General features: G+C 47.1%; 2 protein-coding genes across 10 annotated transcripts in view; both read right to left on the reverse strand.

Moving 5' to 3' along the window:
• Nucleotides 1-12,582, reverse strand: part of spag9b (sperm associated antigen 9b) — a 27,441-nt gene extending 14,859 nt beyond the window's left edge. For 6 of the 9 annotated variants that reach the window (XM_078102818.1, XM_078102819.1, XM_078102817.1 and 3 more), the window contains exons 1-5: nucleotides 11,167-12,582; nucleotides 6,930-7,050; nucleotides 5,282-5,352; nucleotides 4,909-5,006; nucleotides 487-634 (exon numbers count right to left, since the gene is read on the reverse strand). In XM_078102818.1, the coding sequence (XP_077958944.1) occupies nucleotides 487-634; nucleotides 4,909-5,006; nucleotides 5,282-5,352; nucleotides 6,930-7,050; nucleotides 11,167-11,466 (738 nt within the window). In that variant the 5' untranslated portion in view covers nucleotides 11,467-12,582. Of the gene's footprint in view, nucleotides 1-486; nucleotides 635-1,545; nucleotides 2,199-4,908; nucleotides 5,007-5,281; nucleotides 5,353-6,929; nucleotides 7,051-11,166 lie in introns of those variants that run through there. The other 3 variants (XM_078102822.1, XM_078102821.1, XM_078102820.1) reach the window with 3 other exon arrangements.
• Nucleotides 12,582-21,153, reverse strand: daglb (diacylglycerol lipase, beta). Its single transcript, XM_040176016.2, has 15 exons — nucleotides 20,394-21,153; nucleotides 20,121-20,272; nucleotides 19,626-19,800; nucleotides 19,249-19,516; nucleotides 18,929-19,051; nucleotides 18,674-18,801; nucleotides 16,880-17,006; nucleotides 16,691-16,774; nucleotides 15,597-15,674; nucleotides 15,430-15,510; nucleotides 15,097-15,224; nucleotides 14,823-14,891; nucleotides 14,362-14,434; nucleotides 14,031-14,284; nucleotides 12,582-13,667 (listed from the first exon to the last, which is right to left on the reverse strand). Exons 1-15 carry the CDS (start codon nucleotides 20,486-20,488, stop codon nucleotides 13,472-13,474), a joined length of 2,031 nt encoding a protein of 676 aa, XP_040031950.1. The 5' UTR covers nucleotides 20,489-21,153; the 3' UTR covers nucleotides 12,582-13,471.
• Nucleotides 21,154-23,668: the final 2,515 nt, after the last annotated feature.

The following is a 23,668-nucleotide window of genomic DNA, read 5'->3' on the forward strand; positions in this document are numbered from 1 at the left end:
AAGAACTCAAACGCCAGTTGTAAAATGTCCATCCGACGCAGCGCAAGTGTAATGATGGCAAATTAATGCTTATTAGCCGTTTTTTTTTATGCACGATGGAGCCTTGCTGTTTCCAACAGCAACAATGTGAAGACACTGTCCTTGCCACCCTCCCCTGGGGTTAAAGACAGGCCCTCTGATGGTACCACTTCCTCTGCTCGCTGGGCTCCACACCCCGCGCACACACACACACACACACACACACGCACACACACACACACCCAAGCTGCTGCTAATCATTCTGGACACACTGAACAATCCTCTCTCTCTGAAAAGAAACGGGCCTCTTTCGTTGGTGTTTTCCTGGCATCGAGTGTTTACGTTTCGGTTTTCCACAACCTCTCTCTTAGAGAACTGGGGATGATGTCACTGGTCCAATCCGTGGGAAGAACTTCAAGCCGGATCCTTTAAAACTTTCTGGGGGGGGGGGGGGGGGGGGTGCCGTACCTTGAGGCTGGTGTTGGAGCGCGGGTGGCTCAGGTTGTTGAATCTCCACGGCTCAGAAGGGGTGTCCACAGGTTCCTTCTGGAGGTCAGAGGTCATACCATCAGTCCCAGGAAGCTGGAATATCCCCATGGAGATGGGACGCTCCTTTCTGAACACAGAAACAAGAGGGATGAATCAAAAGGGCAAAGAGGCTGTTCTCTGTGCTTTGAACTAAATGCTAATGTCCCCGTCCCAACAAGGACAGTTCACACATACTGTGTAGTGTAATGTCGTCGCTAGCTCCCTTTAAGACAGGGTCAAACTGACAGGAGACGTATTCTGCTATATTCTGCTGTGTGTAGTATTAGGAGGTCAACTAAGAATAGACTATGAACAAATATGTGTCACCATCTCAGGCTCTCATATAGAACTCCGGCTCACTCTCTTATGGAGATGCTCTATTCGACACCAAGCACTGAAAGCCAAACAACATTCAGTAACGCATTGAACTAAGCACCCTGAAGCCTCCACTGCACCCGACCGGTTACCCGCTGGTAGTTCTCACTGCTGTGGTATGAAAAGCAAAAACATCGTACAGTTCAGTGGCAGCCATTGTTCTGCTGCCAGGAGGAAAAGAGCAGCAGGCCGGCAGCAGCCCAGAAACAATGGACACACCACCATATTGAGAGGAAAAGGTCACACGCAGGCCACTGATTGGTCACAATCGCTGCCTTTCACGATTTAATCTGAGGGTGGGAGGAAAAAAAAAAAAATGAAACACATGCTTAGGTATCGGCCCGCCAATACGTCTCATCTTCTCCATCAAAGCATGAGGATAATCACACACGGCTATAAACTGCAGTGATCAAAAAAGGGTGCTGTAGTCTTCCAGATGTGACTCTGCGATTTATTCTCTCTCTCCTGACCTACTTTTAGAGTGCAGTCTCACAGCGACTGACGATATCAGACCCACATGGCAGCAGCGCTGCGACTGCACGGCGACAACACGGAGCCCCGCGGGAAAGGAAAAGCCACTCATCATACATGGAGGTAACACACACAGAGGTATACGTGATCTACCTGCGGGCTCCGGGTGAGGAGGGTGAGGAGGGTAAGGAGGGTAAGGAAGGCAGGGCAGGTAAGCCGCCGGTGGCGACAGAGTAGTGAACCAGCAGCAGCACTGACAGAGAGACCAGCACGGCAGAGTTGATGACCACCGCTCCCCCTACAAAGCCGAAAACAAACAGCAGCATACACCCGGGGCTCATGGCCCCCCCCAGGTCGTGGCCTCAACGCGGGACCAGTGGGGTGGGGGGCAGCAGGTCAACAGCAGCGGTCACAAAAGACTAATCCTGGTGGCTTCAGCGAGTGGGATGGATGAACATCCGAGCAGCAGATCGTCCAGCGAGGGGAGGGAGGGGCTGGCGGCGGCTCCGATCCTCCAGTGTCCTCATCCGGGGGGGGGGGGGGGAGGTGGGGGGTAGCGTTTCCTTTCCTCCTCCGCGCTTCCTATCGCCCGCCGAGATGCGACGCAGCTGCCCGCCGGTCAATGCACAGGACTCTGACGCCGTGCTTCTCTCGCTCCGATGGCAACACCGCCCCCACCGCCCCCACCCTCTCCGGCTCGCTTTTGGGTGCTGAGGCAGCTCTTTTCACGTGCCTCTTCTCAGGCTGCAGCTTATTGGCTGCAGCACAGGGGGTCTGGTAAAAAAAAAGCGTGTGTGTGTGTGTGTGAGGGAGGGAAGTTCGCAGCGTTGTCTGCATTAAAGGGAGGGACGGTGAAGGGGTGCCTGAATACACAGAGCGGCTACGGTTAGAACAGGGATTCTCAGGTCTGTTCCACAGGGTCGCAAAAATACATTTGAATTACAAAATTGTGCCATGTCATCTACATCATCATACAGCCATATTGTGTCCTTACTCCCACTTGCTTTGGACCAACAGAAACTGATAAAATAATCGCTTTTTTATGAAGCTGAAGAATTGAAGCTGGCTCAGTTTTAAATAAGTAGGCTATGAATGCTGGAAGTGCCGTTAGTCCAAATACAATTCGGTGGAGTGGTATCAACATTCCAAAGTCAACAGCAGTGTAACATCTTTAAAAAATATAACCGTGTTTCCGTTCATGCCCATGAAACAGTTATGCTGTTTTGAAAGTTTTAGAATACAAATACTTCAACTTGTTCCAAACATAAATGGCACCGATAAAACTTGTTCCTACAAATTAAACTCGAGATGGGGCCTTCGCCATATCAGCAAGACGGCAAGAAGAGGCGGCCAACTTGTTCAAACAGTTAAAAACAAAAAAGATGTTTACTCTGGAAGGTTGTACTCTAGCTAAATGCTGACTTGAGACTGCTCAGCATTATAGCATCCTACGATACGATATATTGGCGTCTTAGCGCCATAAGTAATAGATAATGTGACATTTTGCCAAATGACAACGCTGCAATCCCTTGAGCGGCGCTGCTTCGGATCAGGACAAATATGCCTGAAAAAATGCATCCAATCTCAGGATAGATGGATAGATAAAATACACTCGATAGGAACACCAGACCCTGAGCTGAGCCTTGTCAAACTCGCTGTATGAGGACAGGCGTCAATGGTGGACATTGGAGACCCCGTGCATACAATAAGTAGAGGAACATACATGAAAACACTACGACAAACACAAACTAAACGCACTGGCGGACACACAGGACTGAACCAGTGTCTCTGCATGAATGTCACATTGACGATCAAACCACTAATGATGATCTATTGACAATTGAAATGTTGAAATAAACTGGGGGGGGGGGGGGGGTCTGCTGACCTGCCGGCTCCTACAGCTCCATCTGCAAGTGAGCAATCAACCACGAAGCTCATCCTCCCATGGAAGGAGATTACTGACAGCAGACATCCAACAGATCTGATCTGCTCAGCGACCTCAATCCGCCCCACTGGATTCCACCCTACAGTTTATAGAGAAGGTCTCCCCTTACACGCTTTGTGTTATCGTTACAACTTTAAGTCAAAATCCTCAAAAATAACCGCACAGTTTTACTGTTACTTTCAAGTTCTCCTACTTCTGTCACTTTGTTTCTCCGCTCGACTTCTCTGCTGTGAGACATTCTGGCTCATTTCTGTCTCTTGCAGATTGGTACGATCCAGTGGCCCCGCACCTCTGGAATTACCCCTGGCTCCCTGAAAAAGCCTGGATTCAAAACATAAATATAAATAATTCACGCAGGCAGTTCCACCAGGTCTGTGTCTGCGCAGTGGACAGAGAGCACCGACTGCTGCTTCCCCGTAGACGGCCGCTCCGCAGTTGTAAAGGAGAAACACTAGGATCTGTGTGCATGTGGGTTTAGAGCTCACAGGGGTTCAAAGTGCTCCAATTTACAGCGTAGTGACGATATAGATATATAGATATAGGGCTGGCTCAGGTTTATAGTTGGGCTGGCTGCCATTTTGACACAAACTGATACGAATACTACTGTTATTTGTCCCATTATCATTACTGCTTTTAATATAGTATTTTACTATATACACTGCTGCTGCTGTTTCCCCATCATTTGTCCTCCTGCCATCAGGTTCAGAACTATACAAACACACACAAACAGACTGAGGAACAGCTTCTTCCCCAGAGATGTAGCCTCTACCCCCCCGCCACACACACACACACACACACACACACACAGCTCTAGCTGAATCTCCCCTCCAACATCAAAATGCAGAAATAAAAACTACTTCACACACTGCGACACTTGACACTGTTTGCTCTCAAACTAAAAGAAACTAACATTTTATCTTCATACTTCAGTAATATGTTTTATTCCTTTTGTGTATTTTTATCTTTAGTAATGTTTAACTTATTTTATTCCTTGTGTATCCTTATCTTGTACATTGTTTATTGTTGTTCGCTGCTATTGGCTGACAGAGGGGAACCAAACGTGTACAACAATGACAACAAAATCTTTAACCTTTTTAATCCATTAATTACTCTCATACGAATCACACTTTTGTCCCTCTTCTGTTTCTTCCTTTTTTTCATAACAGAGGATGTTGTATGTTTAATTAAATTGTCGGAAAAACATTTAGTTTCCATTAACAACTTAATTCTCAGTGTTAAATACTGATCACAATATTTCAAATTGCTTTGACCCAAAGTCTTCCCATTGATTACACTGCCGTTATAAATCTGAATGGATAAGATCTTCAATAAGAGAACTAAACGATTTAAAAGCAGAGCTTCTTATAAGCTTGCTTTAATTATTTCTAAAGTGTTGAGTCCAAACCTATAGGATGGATACATTTGGTGTCTGGTGAACACACACACACACACACACACACACACACACACACACACACACACACACACACACACACACACACACACACACACACACACACACACACGTTAGGGATGAACAAATGCCTGCATGGGGCGAGAGAACGGCTCACCGCGCTCTGGCCGGCGTGCCGGCCTCCGAGGACTCTGCTGCTGAGACGGCGTGCTGGTGTTTACTTCGCTCCAGGTGCTCCATGTAGCTGTGGATCATCTGCAGGGTACAGAGCGCACACAGGGTCGTGGAATTAGATCATATTTATGACCATTACATTTCTGTAGAATTATTTTGCAATCTGGATGGTACACATCGACGTTAATGGAAGCACTAATTGTAAAAAGGCCTGAGGAAAAGGGTTGTAACTCTTGTTATTCAATTTGACCTTAAGATATTCTTCTTTTAGAATATGATCTGATGAATGAAGACCTTAATGGAAATGTGTGACAGGTGAACAGCCTTGTTGACTAAACACACAAACGTCTTCATACCTCAGTGTGTCTCTGATGAAGGCTGTTGTACTCCTTCTTGATATCCGCTTCTCTCTCCTCCAACCGGCCAACTGGACGAAACAAAAAGTTGAATTGCAATGTTTTTAGAGAAATTAAATATTATTTTGACAAATCATGAGACAAACGTTTCCAACTGATGACTTGGTTTCTTTTATTTTATAGGATCTGGATGTGTTGGTGGCGCAGGAGCTGCTATTGCGCGCCGGAGCCAGAGGAGGTCTCCCGTGCATCAGCAAACGCCAGGCAGAGACCGCTCTGTGTCGGCGGTGCAATCTGATCCATCACGACAATCCTTAACAACCCATTTTAAAATGTGACGTCATCAACGTAAATGGTAGAAAGAATGGAAATGAATGTGGAGTTACAATCGACTCAAAAGGAGAAGAAACAACAGTAGTAGACGTGTGTGTGTGTTTAGTCAACAAGGCTGTTCACCTGTCACATTAAGGTGACAGCAATTTGTGGTCAAAACAGCTCGACGATCGTCTATTGTTTTCAGAGCATAGCCTAACAAAGTATTCTCACCAGGCACTTAAACGGCCCTTGCAAATCCGTAAAAGTGGGAGTTCCAACCTCAGGACCTTTCACGCTTCATGCTTTGCAGCTCGGTTTGAGTCAGGAATAACTTTTTTTTTTCCTCCCTCGGGTGTTTAACAAGAACCAAGTCCAGCATTCAGGGAAAATCACCTGATAACAGCTGCCGACGACGATGTAACCTGTGATTCAGTGCGCTTAGGAGAGCCGATGGAGGAAGTCGTGGTTAAAGAGTGGAGCACAAATAACCCGGGTCAGATACACGGGCATGTGGGGTAAAAGGAAGTGTCCCTCCAGGAAAGCCACACATGAAGGGCCAGAAAATTCCCCCCTGATTTCCTCTTTGACGCCGGAGGTCGTGGCCACTTCACAATTTACCGTGAAGACCTACAGGTTGCTGTGACACGTGTCACACAATCAAAGTAATGTAATGAGAAAAGAAAAACAGAAGAGATGAAGTCTGTCCCTGTGTGTGTGTGTGTGTGTGTGTAGATGTATTCCAATGTCATGAACAAACACAGATGAGGGAACTCATGCTGCTGCCAACTCGTTCAACAAACATCATTTCAGATCGATATGAAAGTGAGAAACAGGAAAGGAGAAGTGTCATTATGAGAGAAATAAAAGGCGTTCTGAGGCCACTGTTCCCTGAGCATGAGCGCTGTGTTACACAGCGCAGCAACAAACCAGCAGTCACACACACAAAACGGTATCATTGTGTTTTTGAATGCAGCGTAAAACTAGGAAGCTCTTGAGACTTCAAAGAATAACGTCTCTCCTGGTAAGTTAATATATGATTCCTGGCGCAGAAAAATCAATCTAGAAAAAAACAGAATGCTAATAAATATTAAAAGAAGAAAAAAAAGGTAAAGGTCCTTTGCCTCAGCTCCCTGAATTCCACACTAAACTTTGGATTATGTCGGGTTTATTCCATCACGGCGTTACATGGGAGTCCATCTGCCCTGCGGCACATCAGGCTAACAAACAGTCACAAGACCTGCACCCGGTCCATGCTGCTCACAGGGTGTGGGTGTGTGTGTGTGTGTGAACGCCTTTAGTAAAGCAGAGCAAAAACCAGCGGCCGTCCACTTACTCTGATCTGCATAGTTTTTAGTTTTCAGCTCTAGCTGACGCGTGTGCGACTCCAACATCACCAGTCGACTCTGGAGGTCCTTCTTCTCGCCGTCCTGGGAGTCCTCCAAGGTGATGTACCTCTGCAGGCGGAGACCGGAAGCAGAGGGAAGGAACGGAGAAGCTGTTAATCAAACCCGTGAGACTCCCAGACTGAGGAGGCGATTGGCTCGGAGGGACCGAGCTGTCAGTTCCTCTCTGCCAGTTTAACACCTGCTTCAGCACCGAATGACCACATCTACGACATCGAGCCGTTTGAAAGTCAAATTAGGGCTTTGATGACATCGACGACATTTTGAACGTGTGTGTACAACAGGTGCATATTGCACATCGCCAGCCGTCCTACCGAAACAAAAGGGCAACAGCTTGTGTGTGTGTGTGTGTGTGTGTGTGTGTGTGGGGACACAGTTTAATGGGCCAGTTAGTAACACTTGATGTTGGTCTCAAAGTTGTTCTACCAATCTTTACAGCAGCCGCTCTTACAAACCTCAGTCCTTCCCTCGGGGGGGGGGGGGGGGGGGTCACACACTTTGTGAGTGGAGAGATTAGATCAGGTGAAACCTTAACGAGCGGAAGGGACAAATATCCAAAGCAAGTGAAGCAGAACTGGAACACAAAGTTGGTTTTCCTACTGGGAGCCCATCTCTTGATCCCTCAGCTGATTGCCCAGTCAGGAGTCTGACGAGGCGCCAGTAAAACACTGCGGCCTTGTGATGCGGGGCGCTGTGGATCAGTCGGACCCTGGGCGATGGATGGAGGTCTCCGTGACAAACAGCCTCTTGTATCTACGCACATCACATGAAGACCAGAGGCGGCAGCAACAAGGTGTTTCCTCAAACTGCTCCAAAACAAGGCAGATGGTACGGATAGTTTTTACCTTTTTGTGGAATGTAGTTCGTTTAGGGGTTGAGGAGATTGTTTGGGTTTTGAGGGGGGGAGATATAAGGGTGGGGGGCGAAATAATGGAACACCATAGGAATCTTATCACATTTACGCCAGTTAACAGCATTACAGAGCAGCACATGAAAGGACGCCCGATGGGATCTACACACTGTTTGACAACGACGCCGAGCATCGTCCCGCTCGCCATGTGACCCGAGCATATGACAGCGCTCCAGAGAACGAGTGTTCCTGCGCTTTTACATCCACTCTTTCCCCCTACACGGTGTGTGTCGCCATGTATAATGCGCTCTTTGTCCCCGAATGCCAACACACACACACACACACACAGACACACACACACAGGGCTCCACTGTATTGGTACTCAATTGACAGTTGAGTCGAATCAACCCCTCGGCATGTGTTTGGCCGAGGGGTTGATAACGGAGCATCTCGCACTCCGCCGCACCGCTCAGGTCACATGACGACCACTCAGGTACCATAAGTGACGGGGCTGCAGATGCTCGCAGGTCCGCAGACAAACCTGAGAGGGCAGAAAGGGGAAGTGCTTTGTTTTTTTCCCAGCCCCAAGTATTTCCTGCCTTGCCTTTTCCTCTCCTCTGCTGAAAGGCACTACGAAGAGGAGGTGTCCCTCTGGGCTCGGAGCTGCATTTGGCTCACACAATGTGTTTGCTTGGTAATGAATGTGCTCCTTTGCTCGCCACCCAACAGAGCTCCGCTCAGTAACGGGTCAGTGCCGCGCTGCTGGTTAGTGTGAGGAAGCAGCTGATTTGAAGGAAGTGTGCGTTATTAATCCCCATGGGGGAACGATTCTCTGCATTTAACGCAGCCCACGCAAGCGGCCTTTGAACCGTCAACCCGGCTGTTTCAGGCTCTTTACTCACTGGATCTGTGACATTTTGGCTGGATATCAATTTAGTCTAAACCCAGCTGTCTGAGTGACTGAGGGATAATGGAATAAGAGGGACGTTGAAAGGCTGTGCGTGTGTGTGTGTGTGCAGAGACACACACACACACACACAATAGCATTAACATGTTACGGTTCCTTCCATGAATGATATTTGTTCTCCTCTCCAGTTGCGCAAGACAGCGATTCAACCCTTTTTCACAATTTCTACTTTATAGTGCACAATGTCTACTTTGCATAGATCATCATACAGGAAGTGGACGTAGTCACTAGGAGGTCATTTATTGCTTGGACACTCTGAAAGGAGTAAATCTGGAAGACAACTCACAGACCCGACAGCACCTTGGTGGCGGCCTGTCAATCAGAATGTAGCCCCGCCCTAAGCATACTCTGATCTGACTCAGAATGGACTTTAAGACAAAGACTTAGACAGATTGTACAGTACAGTAAAGATTAGACCCTAAAATCATGTTTCATATGTTACTGAGGCAATACATAAGTGAGAAGTCAAGTCATTTTCTCATAGAGCTCTATACAATCAGAGGAATTCCCCTCGTAGGCATTTAGAAAGAAATCAAGTTTTATGCACTCCAGCGTTTCTTCGGCGTTTAAAGAAAAAGATCTGTCTAAAGGACGTCTTGCTTCAATAAAGATTTGCATTGATCAGATATTTTTCTACTCTCCATTAGAACACGGCCGTGACCTCTGCAGCTGAGAACAACACGTCCTGAACTTGTTCATTCAAGTTCCCAAACTGGGACGGAAGCTGACCTCTAGAGGACGCAGGGTCAAAAGGCTTGAGACCCGGGACGTGAACATTACTGATCACACCAACGGGACCGCTGACGTGACGCCTCGCTGAGGGAGGAACTAGTGCTTTGCGGGATCAGGGATTTGACACACAGAAGCGAGAGGAAACGGGACCAATGGAAGCCGGCGAGCTGCGGTCTGTGCCAGCGCCTTGACGACGTGCGCCGACGTGACCCGTTGGGCCCGTCGTTCCACATTAAACTGTCAAGTCGAACGGCAACAAGTCTGGAAATACTGAGAGGAAAAACATACGTTTATTTTGCATAATTTTTCCAGTCTAAATCATGTTAGCAACCATTAGTATTGCTGAGACTAAAGAGGTTTAAAAAAATAGCGGAGATGATTAAGTGAAGAACTCCGCGGTGACTCGAGGTTATTACACATGCTCATACTAGCAGCTGACTGTGCGTTTACTGCTGAAACATGAGAAACCCTGTCGACGAGATTACTGCGAGTTCCACCTTTTAAAGTGACAAAAACCCACTTAACTCAAAGCGAAGTTCTTGATTTGCATGTCGGTGTATTTTATGATCTTGGATCTATTCTTATTTTTAGTTTGATCAGTTTAGATGTGTGTGAGGTGAACTTCGAGCCGTGCACACAGCACTGATCTTAAGATAAAGAGAACAACCCGGGCGTTCAGTACTTTACTGCATTAGCACGACATCATACACTGAGCATTCAAACTGCAGTTTTGATTTTAACATCTAAAACCACACGATTCTTTTATGTTCTCACTCAGCAGAAAAAGGTGACTGCAGCAGCAAGCACCCTAAAAACGAAAGTGGACAACATTAAATTAAAAAGGGAAGAACCACACAATAGAGAAATTAAGACGTGGCTTAATTTATCTGACTCATTTTTAGCTTCGTATCGTGGCAAACTACGGAGTTCATAATCCCACCATCTGATCGGGAAAGGGCCGGACTACGGCTACTATGGCCAACGTTTGGTAGAGAGTTGCCAGTAAGTAACTTAAATGACTCAAGTGTGTTCTTTTCGTGGCGTCTCCGTGGACGTCCTGCCCCTGATGCTTCAAAAAGCGTAGCCGTGTGGATCCAACAGCTTTCGTCTGGTTTCAGCACTGGATTCAAAGTCTAATGCTGGATGTCATTTAAATACAGCATCATCCCCTGTCCACCAATGTGTCCCTGTCCATAACACTGCACTGGAGGGGTGAAGAACAGGTGCCGCACTTGGGTTGAACCAAATGAGAATGTAAATAGGAACCACATTTGAATTGCAGGTGTAAGTCAATTAAAACAAATCACCGATGAGGTTTTGCATGTATCTGAAAACAAATATTGATACTTTCCAAGGCAATCAAAGAGATGCTGAGATGTACAGTATGTGGTTCACATTCATTTATCCTCATTGTGAAGCTTTACCCATCAAGCTGTGTGCTTTTTTTTAAAAACAATTTAACCTTCTCATCCTTAAATTTGCCTAATTTAAATTTCTATTTTTAAAAATGTACTAATTAGAGGTTTTCTTCGAGCGTTGGAATATCTCCCCAATAAAAGCACCCGTCGCACCGCGGGACGTCCCCTGACCGGGCGGCTCTCGCGCAGGTGGGACCCACCTCCTCCGCGTGCTTCCTCCGCGCCTTCTCCCGCTCGTACTGGGTGACGAGCTGCTCGTTGTCCTCCCGCAGCAGCTCCAGCTCCACTTCGTGCTCCTGGTTGGCGGCGAACACCGAGTCCAGGTTCTCCAGCACGGCGACGACCAGCGGCATCAGCTCCTTCACCACGTCCTCGCCGTAGCGCTCGATCAGCCGCTCGAACTCGCGGTAGATGGAGCCGGCCAGACCCGAGACCCGCTCGGACATCACGGTGGCGTCGCCCGAGTCGTCCTGGTAGAGGACCCCGCCGTCCAGCTCCATTTCCCCCCTCCTCCCTTCGGGCTTCGGTCCCCCCGGCTAACGGCAGCGAGCTAGCGGCCGAGGGCTTGTCCCGCCTCGCTACTTTTAGCGTAACGAAACGGCGCTCCTAAAACATGTCCCGGGAGGGTGTGTGCTGTGCTAAAGAGACGGCTCACTCCATAAAGTCACGTCTGTACGTCGGAGTCGTCCGGGCGGATGACTTTGTAAGCTTCGCTAGCCTCGAAGCTAACAGCCCCGAAAAGTATTTACTTGGCTCCTGATTAGTTTCCCTGCGTCCAACAGATGAGCCTCTGCTGCCTTCAGGTGCTGTTGGAAAAAACGAAGATGAACGCAGTTGTCCCACGAAACGAAGAAAGTAAACAATGGAAAGAGGTGTAATCCTGGGAAAATGCAAAACCAAGTTTGCAAAAAAATGAAGCATGAAAACCCTACAAAGGGGTGAACGGATAAAGCATAAGTTAGCGAATGAGTGTGAACCCTGTCATGTTGTTTATTTCACGTGACCTCTTGCTCATGCTGCTATATAGTTGGTGTTATGTGACGTTTAAGGGGTGGAGAACAACCATGGGGTTAAAGACATCCGTTTATTGTTTCGACATAACTTTTAGGTGAAAAGTGTAATATCTCGATGTCCCACTATTGTCACATGTATTTACCTCGCAGATTGATTTCGTTCGCTGGTTTATTGCACATTTCCTCCCTGTTATTCTACAGCACAAGTGATGTCGTTATTCTTGGATTTAAAGCGAAAAGAAGAATTCTGTTGTTGAGCCCACTTTGCTAATGTTCAGACTGCACTTGGATCCGCGTGGTCCAGTAACGGGAGTGACGAGCGTCACTTGAAGATGTCACGTGCTGGTGACGGGTCGTCGCTGTTACGTCACATGCTAAACAGGGCCGGTTAGCGCAGAGAAACTACAGCTAATGCGTAGTGATCTGTTCAGTAAAAAAAATTCATAATTCTAACGCCCTGTGCTAATGAGTCGTATGGCTTCAGGAAGACATTAATCCCAATTTTTAAGCCTCGTAAAATGCAGTGTACTTAAGTTCAACAGGTTGCTGTGATTTAAAACTCCTCCCATTCCTCCTGTTGGGAAAAAAAAGCATGGAGAACGTGCTAAACAAGAGCTTTTATTTGGATCGACGCATCCAATACAATCTATTGAATGTGGAATAGTTATGCAAGCATAATGACTTAAATATCGTCCCTTACCTGAAGAAATGGTGATATTCATTGCAAGTAAACAGAATCCACAATCACTTACCCTTTTCAACAACATGCACTATTCAAACTGCATCGTGGGATATGCAGAATTAACTGTAAACGCACTGCACCCGGCTCTGCCTTTTACTTAAAGCATTTCTGTTGACTTTTTTTTCTAGAATGCATAGGCACTGTTCACCCTGATGTTTCAATACAATAAACACAGGACTGACTCACCAGTCACTATACAATGACGCAATGCCTCAGTCCACATTTTAACATAAACGACACTCCCGCATCCTCACATCCAGGATCCAACTGCTCCTCAGTCATATCCCACAGACGAGGAAGACGGCATCTGACCCTTTCACCGAGTAGCATCTACCAGGCGGACAGCGCTCACACAAACATACAATGTGCAACACTGACATTACAGCAAAACCGTCAAACACATTATGCACAACGCACATTCAAAGATCATGGCTTTGAGTTACTCATGGAGTAACTCAAGGAGTTGGAAGTAAAACAAATGGTTTAAATCCCAAAATTAAAAGTGCAATTTTTAAGAAAATGTCCCAGCGCTCTGACACGTTAACTGATCATGTTCGGTCGTGTGTGCCACGGCCATTACAATCTTTTTTCCAAATGTGCATGAGACAAAGGGCCTTCGGGATCCTGCGAGCAGGATCAGCATGAGGAGCATAAAGTATCCAAAGGGGTCCTGGATCAGGTGTGGAGTCGATGAAACGGTAGCAGGGAGGTCTGGGAGCACAGACGAGGAGTCGGCCTCGGCCACGCCTCTCAGACGGCGTGGTGCTGGTTGCTGTTTAAAGACGACGGGCACAGGGAGAAGGGCCTTTCGCTGGTCAGACTCTTGAGTGCTTGCAGCACAGCATCGGGCATGTGATCGGCGAGCATCCTGGGACTGATCAAAATACTCCTGAACGCCATTTCATTGGACCAGTCGGCCCGGTAGCGCACCTGGGAAAAGCAGGATCTGGGGGCGAAAAGGGGAGATAAAGAGGAACTTTATTATTGACACACATCTGGTCGAACAATGGGCTGGTAAAGATGTGCTGGACTTATCCAGGTGAAACACTCCGGTAAAAAGCTTGAAGGCTTTTACGAGGACACCTGCATCCAACACCAAAACACCATTTGGTTCTGCTACGCCAACCGAATGAAGCTTACTGCATATCAAGTTAAAGCAAAGGATGCCGTGCTACATACTGGTGCACACGGTTATTTGGTTATCGGGTTGCCCCATGGCGGTGACTCGGGTCACCAAACACCCCCGTGGTCACGGCGTCATGGATCTATGTGCATGAAGAGGACAGGTGGACAACATCAGTAGACAAACCTCCGCGACGGTCCGTCCTCTGTGATATGCAGAATGCGTCCGGGCAGGAAGAGGGGTAAGTGAGCGGCCGAGCGGGCGGGCGAGTCGTCCGACGTCAAGCTCTGATAGGATGACGAGTGGCGAATCATGAGCGACTCCTCCCCCAGCAGCGGCTGGCTCAGCTCCTCCTCCCTCCGGTTGTCCATCTCGGTGGGGAAGTCGTCGGGATCTCCGCCGAAGAGCTCGTACCAACACCCCTGCAGCAGAATGCGGTACTGAAACACAGACGGGAGGGCGTCTTTAGAGGCTCACGCAGCAGCAGGTCGAGGTCATTGCTTGGCGTGGTCCTCACCTTGGGCCTATTGCAGTTTGAAACTATTTTAAGAAGCTTTCTCTTCAGATCCTCCATATTGGGAATGCTCAATCTGAAATTAAAAATAGAAAAAACACACAAATTAAAAAAGGAGGACCAGATTCTGCAGGAAAAAAAACTGGCAAAAAAGAGAGGAAGAAGTAGCGCATGAGTTGCTCTTATTCTCTCCTTCTCTGCCTGTAATAACAGGGCCGAGCCAAATATAGTCTCCATCACGCAGTAGTCTATAATAGTCTGTGCACAGCGGCACATTCGTATTGGCCTTTCACAGACAAGAGTCTGCAGTGCTGCTGACACACAAACATATATTTAACCAACAGCAATCTGCAGTAAAGATCGTCACCCAAGGATCAACACCCAACAGAGATATTATGCATCGTCAATTGGATTAAAAAATGAATTAAAAAACTGAGCAGAAGAATGAAGTGTAAAAGTATTACCTGGGAACCAGATCCTTTCCAAGCACAACTGACACCACAAAGTCTTTGGAGTAATCAGCTAATGCTTTACTACATTCAGGGGGAAATACAACAGAAAACAGTTCTATTAGTCCAATAATCAAACAGCATACAGGGGAGTTTCATATTTCGCTTCACTGCTAAATGATTTAAACACACACAATGTAAATTCATCCTTACACATATTGATAACACATGACTAAGGAGAAATTAAGAAGTCTATCCAGTCAACTGTTTGTTATACTAACTTGCCCACCTCAGGAGTCCCCCTGGTGGAGAGAATGAGTAGCACTGCAGGCTGGGAAAGGAACCGCGCAGGAGAATAGCCAGTAAGGACGCCGTTCCAGCACCCAGACTGTGACCAGTGATGACCAGCTTGTACTCCTGCAGACACAGGAGCACGGACACGCGTTGCATACTTGGTCCACTACTTCTGCAAAGGCTGACGTTATCAGACAGCAATGAACTCGAAATGCAAGTGTGCTGCGTGGAAAGCTTGTAAGCTTGTTCGTATAAGGGTCACGTTGGACGGCGCAGACACACTCCCCGCACCGCGTGGAACAGAGTTTTTGACCTCAGTCACACTTACCGGCGCGATGGCGAAAGCCTGGTTCAGGATGCCGTCGTTGACCAGCTTCTTGTAGATGTAACTCGCCGCTTGACACATGCCCTGCAGCGGGGAAATAAATAAAGCAACAGGTTGTAACTTTTCCACTTAAAACAGGGGAAGGGCGCTGCGTTTAAATGTGCACGCACCTTGTGAGCGTAGCAAGCTCCAGACACTCCTTCTATGGGCAGGTTCTCACACTCCGCAGACAAGTCTGTCAGGACGTCCTGCAGGACAGACGCCGGGTGGAGTTAAGAATTAACTGGAGCATGCATTGGCCTTGTGGGTCAAAGGTTACACGTAGAGCAATTTCTTGGAGGGTGGGTGGGGGTAATTGAATGAAAAGCTCTGATCAGAATCGACAAAAATCACCTCAGAAAATTAGAGTTGATGCGCTCCTACACACGCACACATCACTCCCTCCCTTTGAGATTTTCATTCTTAAATTCACCCCGTCTGTGTTGTGAAGCACTGACATTTGGATTCTTGGGGCTTCCGTGCCCTCGATCTGACGCAGCATCGTTACTAAGCAACAAGTTGTCTGGCGGTCATTCTTTGCGCAGTCTTTCGTTTCTCACAACGAGGTAGTCAGAGCCATTCTCGTTTGTACAAAGTTTAAAAGTAACAAGATATGAAACGTAAACAGACCCAAATAACACGACTTCCGTGTTTTCAAGTCCGTCCCTGAAGCTACAGCCGCGTCGGGTGACACTGCGGCTGCAACACAATGTGATGACCCGTTGGTCAACGTCACTGTTACAGAAAACCGGCCGGAAAATTCTACCACAACATCACTGTTACCTGGTGAGAGTAGCTTATATGATAGCGTGTGTGTTTGTGTGCCTGTGTGACGTCACAGTACTTAGTGTATGGGGGCGTCGCTCTGGGAAAAGTGTTGTCAAAAATATAGACTACACCACTGGAAGTGAGTGACCATTAGGACGAACTGGGAGAGGATAAAGTCGAGGAATGTACATGCACAGCATTTGTGTAGACGAGACTGATGCTGAATACTTTATCGCGCTCAAGCATGGACAGAAAGTAGTTCAGGCGATGTTGATGTATATTAGTGGGGGAATGCATGATGATGTGGGTCGTGTGTTGGCGTTGGTGGCATCAAGTAACGAGCAAATGAGAACGCAGATTGACAAATACATAAACATAAACAAATCATTTAAAACACAGTGCTCTCTACTATCAGCTCATTACTAACAAAAAGTGATTAGTTGGAGTCCCAGCTCACCCTCAGTGACAGCGTTCCTCTGACAGCCACCAGAACAGCCTCCCTCTTGTGATCCAGAGCCACGTAGAACGGGATCTCATAGATCTGGAACAAGGACAACATGAGAGTGGCGGAGAACTGTCCGGACGGGTGCTGACGTCTAAAATGTACACACAGAGGAGTACACACGACAGGGGGGGGGGGTCCTACCTGGTTGTGGAAGCTGACGTGGATGAAGTCTCTGTACTGTAAACCGGTGCTGTGCAGGATGGAGGAAAAGTGACAGCCGAGGTGCTCGCCTCCAACGATGTCGTACTCGGCAGCGCGGCTTCTACAGCTGGTGCACACAAGCACACGACTTGTTTTGGAGACAGTTTTCTTCTGGGACTCTGAAATTGACTCTCAACGAGAGTCACTCATTTGTCATTTGTGAACCTGTTTGCCCTCCTCCCCTCTGGGAGGCGCTACAGGGTGCTCCGTTCCCGGACCAGCAGGTTCAGGAACAGCTTCATCCCTGCGGCTGACACTCTACTGAACTCTGCCCCCCACCCCCACACACATCTCCCTCAGTGACTGTACTTCCCCCTCGCTTGACTGCCACACACCTTCCTCCAGCCACTGAACATTTTGCACTGTTATTGTATATCCATTTCTTACTGTTCATATTGCATAACTATTTCTTACTGTACATATCTATTTATTCACTTATTACACTTTACATATGCACATATTGAAAACATATTTTTGCTATTTTGCACTTCTGGTTGGATGTTAAACTGCATTTCGTTGCCTCAGTACTTGTACCCTGTGCAGTGACAATAAAGTTGAATCTAATCTAATCTAACAATCGATCGGATAATAGCAACAATAAATATCCATTATTCCTGTTAATTCCTGTTAACTGTTTCTAGGGGACCATAATTCACGATATACCTAATACCTAGGGGTGTAACGATTCATCCACTGAATCGATTAATCGATTTATATTCCTGCGATCCAACTGAATCGATCTGTGCTCAGCAAATCGGCATTCCGGACGACATATATCGATTACAAATCGATTGAAATGGTACATAATCGATTGTATCGATACTTGGAAACTGCACATTAGATTTAAGCACAAAAACGGTACGGATGTGTGTGTGTTTGTTTGTTTTTTAGTACGTTAGACACGTTAAACGTTACTGGATTCAGTCTGCCTGTCTGTGACGTCATCAGTACGTAGCGGCAGCCGCGCGAAACTCTGAACAACAACAAAACACAGCGTGGAGGAGACGACTGCGAGCAAGACATTTACAAACCAACTTATTGATCCAGCGTGTGGAAACATTTGGGCTTTTGCAAACACGGAGGTGTTCTAAATAAGTCGGTCTTTGTTTGTAGAATATGTAGAAGCCAAATAAAAAAACCACGGAAACACGACGAATTTTTCCGGCCATCTACTAAGGCGCCGTGGGATTAAACAACGCCGACAGTCAGGCACCTCTAGCAGCGTCACCGCTGCAGCAGCAGCAGCAGGTAACTCCAGCTCTGCAGACACCTAAGGCCTCGCCAGCACCAAACTCAACATCACAGTAACAATTGGCAAGTTTATCTGTAAAGACATGCGACCCTACAATGTGGTTGAAAATCCGGGGTTCTGTGAATTGATCCAAACATTGTGTAATTATTGTGTAATGTTTACATTGAAAATGGTTGCACAATAAAAGGTTAATACATTTTCCATCAATTGTTGTTTGCTTGTTTATAATATCCACAATTAATTTAAACCTGATTTCCTTACAAGAAACAACAGGGATCTCAGGGAACTTTGCCTGCACTGTCCAGTAAAGTTACTTAATCGATTTTAAGTCACTGAATCGAATCGTTCTAAATTAACCCAGATTGTCCATGAATCGAATCAGCAACCACGAATCGCGATTCGAATCGAATCGTTGTTAAAATGAATCGTTACACCCCTACTAATACCCAACATGCCGGTCTAGACACGTCCCACGGACTCACCAGTCTCCACTGAGTTTGCAGGGCCCGGACAGGGGGTTGGAGTAAACGTACAGCGGCCAGCCGTAAGCCGCCGCAGCAAACCGCATGCAGTGAGCCGCCTTCTCCAGCTCCGCCTCCAAATCCTCTCCCTTCGGAGCGGGCAAAAGACGAACGCGTGAGAAGAATGTTTCAACGGACCTGCGCGACGTGCAAATGCCTGCCCGCCTGCTTTTTAGGTCTACTGTAGGTCCGTGGCCGACAGAGTTCTGTACTCACGATGGGAGAGGAAGGGCTGTGGTCGACCACTGCGTCCGGGTCTCTGCTTAGCTCCATCTTATCCTGCTCCTGGTGCAGCAGGGCCAAACCAGCCGCTATGTCACTTGCCACCAGGTCCGTGTCCTGCGTCACACACACAAACGGCACGTCCAAAAGCGTCTCACAACTGGTTTCACACCAAGTATTGCAGACGCCATGAGACAGTCGGCACATCGGGCTGTTTCTTCTTGATGCATTCTAGTACGTCTGCACGAATCAACGAACTGGTGGATGTAAGGCGCAGCACAGGACAAATGCAGAGACAGATAGCAGTCCCTTACAGAGAAGAACCCGCCAACCAGCTGTGCGATGCTGGAGAACGCCGCCCGGTGGCTTTCGTCCTGCGGCAGACAGCAGCACAGCAGCCGCAGCCTGCTCTCCCACACCTTGACGGCGAGGGAGCGAGCCGTGGAGAGGAACTGGGTGCCCTCGTTGCTCTGCAGGTCGCGTACTCCCAGCGGCTCCATGGCGGCAGCCGCACGGCGCGGGTTGCCGAGCGGGTCGAACACAAACACCACGCCTAACCCGGTGAACAGCAGCAGGATCCAGCTGTCATGAACCAGAAATGCTGAGTCAAAACCAAAGATTTTAAAAAGCCTTTTCGCCAAACTGTAACAAGATGAAAGCTATGTAATTGGCAAACCCCCGGACAATCTACCTGGCAACCACCGCTGCGATGACGGCACCCACCGTGGCAGGATCGCAGCCTTTGCTGTCACCCGACACCCAAGCGGCTCCCAGACACGCCCACACCAGCTCGGGGATGTACAGGAGAGCTCGCAGGTACACCAGTGCAGGGATGGAGCGCCGGGGGCCGGGGTTTGTTATGGTACCTGAGAAACAACCAGCAAATTAGAAATGTGGCCATTGCTTTTCAATCCGTTAGAAGTGGCTGATCGATGAGCAGTGAGACGCGGTGTGACAGAGTTAACTGATGGTTTGAAATTGACAGTTGAGCCTTTCGCAAGTTGACACCTATTTTTTTTGTGCGCACTCCAAGAGTTACAATTGGTGGTTGTATTGATAACCTGTATTTTGAGAGCAAAGTTATGTGAACCTGCAAACTCCACCCCTACAAAAGACTTGTCTTAATATATTAAGCTTTTTTTAGTTTTTAAAAGGCGGGAGAGCCCATTCACCATAGCAGCTCTACCTTTGGCACTGACTTGGACGATGGCACATAGTGACAAGATGATGAGCGCCAGGATGACCAGCAGTCCGACCAGATAGCTGTGGAGGAATCCCCTCCCATTACAATCGAAACGGCCACTGTGATAAGTGAAAAGGATCATGGTGCCAATCCACCTGAGGGGAAACACAGTAGCAGAGGAGTCAATGAATGACATCATAAGGCATAATTAGTCAGTCAAAGAAACCCTCTGGGAATCACAAACAAAAGGGTAAAATAAAAAATAAAAACACATACCAGAGTACACGAACGAATAGTTCAAAGAATCCCGGGAAAACCAGGTCGTCGCTGGCAATCCCCCACCGCCGACCAAAAACCACGATTCCAGGCATGTTGCGGGTTCCCAAGAGAAAATGTACCACCGACGGCGCTTTACCACTTCAACACTGTGAAGCAAACCGGGTCACTTCAAGTCAGGCATGACATCACCGGAAAAGCAGCAACCTTTCACACTGGCCGGCCCATTATTGTCTCACGTTAACGTCAATTTGCTGCGTTGCTTAACGTTAATTAGCCAAAAAGATCTGTGTTTAACGGTTTTAGCTAGCCAACGTTACAAGCTAACGATAAGCCGAATATAACGTTACTTTAAAATGAAGGTTTCGGCTAATATCACCCAATTCAACAATAGTTAACACCCGAGCTGTTGCGTCTTGCGACCTGTCGACACATAGCTTTGATAACATAAGCTAAGGTTGCCAATACGGCTAACGTCAGCTAGCAGATGTTATCTTTACCGTTGCATGACAAGCTAGCTGACATTAGCCATTTAACGTTAGCTAAAAATACGTCAGAGCTTTTCTGGGAAAGGGAAAGCTAATCCAGCGTGACACACACTGTTTTTTTGTGGCTAGTAATATATCAATAAAACGCGTATCATCCAAGTCAACCTCCGACGTTTAGGTAACTCAACGGGCAGCTGGTGTAGAAAGCTGGTTTGTTTTGAAAAAGATAACAGTTCAAGGTTCGTCCCCTAATGGTTTCCTATTGCAACATCGACCACCACTTAGGTTCCGGGTTTTTCCTTCTACTTTTTAAAAAGGACCTTGACAGATGACAGAGCCCCTCTTGGCAAATGTGGATGAATTTTATACACGCCATATGTGTGTTATACTGCAATAAAGCTGAGGAAGAATGGGAAAATAGGTCACTAAATTTTACATACAGGTCTACGTAGATCGTAGTTCCTTCTGGACCCTGATCCTGACACCTTTTGGGGCCCTGCTGACACCTGCTGCTATCATCATTATTATTATTTTAAATATTAATCATATTACTGTTACTGTCATCATAAACCCACATTACTCCTTCCTAAAGTCTTTGTGCTTTCCCTCACACAGGATTCCGCGGTTCTATCTGATGGTGGTTTTCCCTGCAGTGGTCCTGCTGGCTTACTAATTGCAATTATTTGAATCATTTCTGTTATAGGAATTGAATGTATTGTAGATATTCTGCGTTGTTCATTCTGTGCACATGACATCCATTGTAGTGTGTCCATCCCGGGAGAGGGATCCTCCTCTGACGTTCTCCCTGAGGTTTATTCCCTTTTTTCCCCATGAAAAAAGGGGAGTTTTTCCTGTGACGATGTGAGGGTTTCGGGAAAGAGGATGTTGCATGTGTACAGACTGTAAAGCCCTCTGAGGCAAATTTGTAGTTTTTGGGCTATACAAAATAAAATGAATTGAATATTTAGGTGTGTCAATAAGGATGACTTTATACCTCTTATCATACCGTGGTTAAGCCTAGGTGAAACTACAGAACATCTCTTTTATATGTACTCCATAATACGGCTGATTATATTATCAAAATGTTGTAGTTCTTACTTATAGGGTTAAAACACAGGCACTTCGGATTTATGTGTCCCCTTTTCCTATCCTAAACCCTAGTTGTTCGTCCTTAAAATGTCATAAAACAACATTAACAATTTTGCATATTATTCTACCCTTAAATATCCATTTCCTTGTTTCCATGTCCGTTTAATTGGAGATGTGAGATTGGAGAGAGGGGGTAATGTGAGACACCCTTGTGTCTAGAAAACGGACCCATTTATGGTCATGTGACCATTATTTTTTCAAGCCCCTCCCATTCCCCCCTTGCCATGAGGGAGAAGTTGGTGCTAAAAAATGTGTTTTTTGCATGTAAAAATATTAATCAACTGTTGTGTCAAAACGAATTGTTTCAGGTAGAAAAACATATATAATTATATGATATCGATAAACTTGAAGAGTTGCTGTTTTATCTAAAAGGGTGGCTGTGGGGTTAAGTGAGACACCGGTGACCGTGGTGTGTGAAGTGAATGCCATACCTCCCATGTTTGTCTTCCCCAAAGGTTTATGGACAACCTCAGGATAGGAGCACCTCCAGGAGCCAAAGGTGCCTCCACCAGAACGGGATGGATGAATGAAGACACGAAGCACGCTAAGTGCACTCCTGACCATCCCGTGCTGCTAATCCTTGATAATCTTAAAGCTTACATCTCACTCAAGGCAGTAGAAAAAGCAAAGAGCAACGGTATTGTTCTGCTCACCCTTCCACCCCACACATGCCATCGCATGCAGCCTCTCGACGTGACCGTGTGTGGCCCCTTCAAGACCCTACACTGCCGAGCTCTTGATGGGTGGAGGAGGTCTAACCCTGGCAAAACAGTTTCCATCTACCAGATTGCAGGACTTGTGAATGAGGCCTTCTTGTCAGCAGTGACACCACAGAATATAACTTCTGGATTCAAGTCCACTGGGGTTTTCTAATATAACCAAGATATTTTCCCTGAGGAGGTTTGATCCTGAGCTGTAGCCTGCATCCATTGGTCCATCCGCTTCAGATGATCCATTGGTCCATCCGCTTCAGATGATCCATTGGTCCATCCGCTTCAGATGATCCATTGGTCCATCCGCTTCAGATGATCCATTGGTCCATCCGCTTCAGATGATCCATTGGTCCATCCGCTTCAGATGATCCAAGTGGTCCATCAGCTTCAGATGATCCAAGTGGTCCATTCGCTTCAGATGATCCATTGGTCCATCCGCTTCAGATGATCCAAGTGGTCCATCAGCTTCAGATGATCCAAGTGGTCCATCCACTTCAGATGACCTGGATGGTCCACGCCCTGCAGATGATCCAGATGGTCCACGCCCTGCAGATGACCCACCAGCAGATGAACCACCTGCTGCAGATGATTTACATTACATGTCATTCCGCTGACGCTTTTATCCGAAGCAACTACATTGCCTTTTTAACCCATGGTTTTTACATTTTCCCCAGATGATCCACTCGCTGATGCTATTCCATCCACTGTGCGTGGTCCACATGGGTGCACCTCGCCAGCTGACTCAGATGTGCCACGTGTTCCCAGTCGACCTGGAAATGCGTCCCCTCGTGAAATCCTACCACTTCCCAAATGTCCCCCCAGAGCACAAACCAAAAGAGTGTGAAGACAGCCATCCTAACGGATACTCCTGAGAAGCACACAATAGAAAGGCCTCATGAAGAGAGACAAAAGAAACTGGTAGGGA

This window comes from Gasterosteus aculeatus, chromosome 5, assembly GCF_964276395.1.
Source record: "Gasterosteus aculeatus chromosome 5, fGasAcu3.hap1.1, whole genome shotgun sequence".
Classification (NCBI taxonomy): domain Eukaryota; kingdom Metazoa; phylum Chordata; class Actinopteri; order Perciformes; family Gasterosteidae; genus Gasterosteus; species Gasterosteus aculeatus.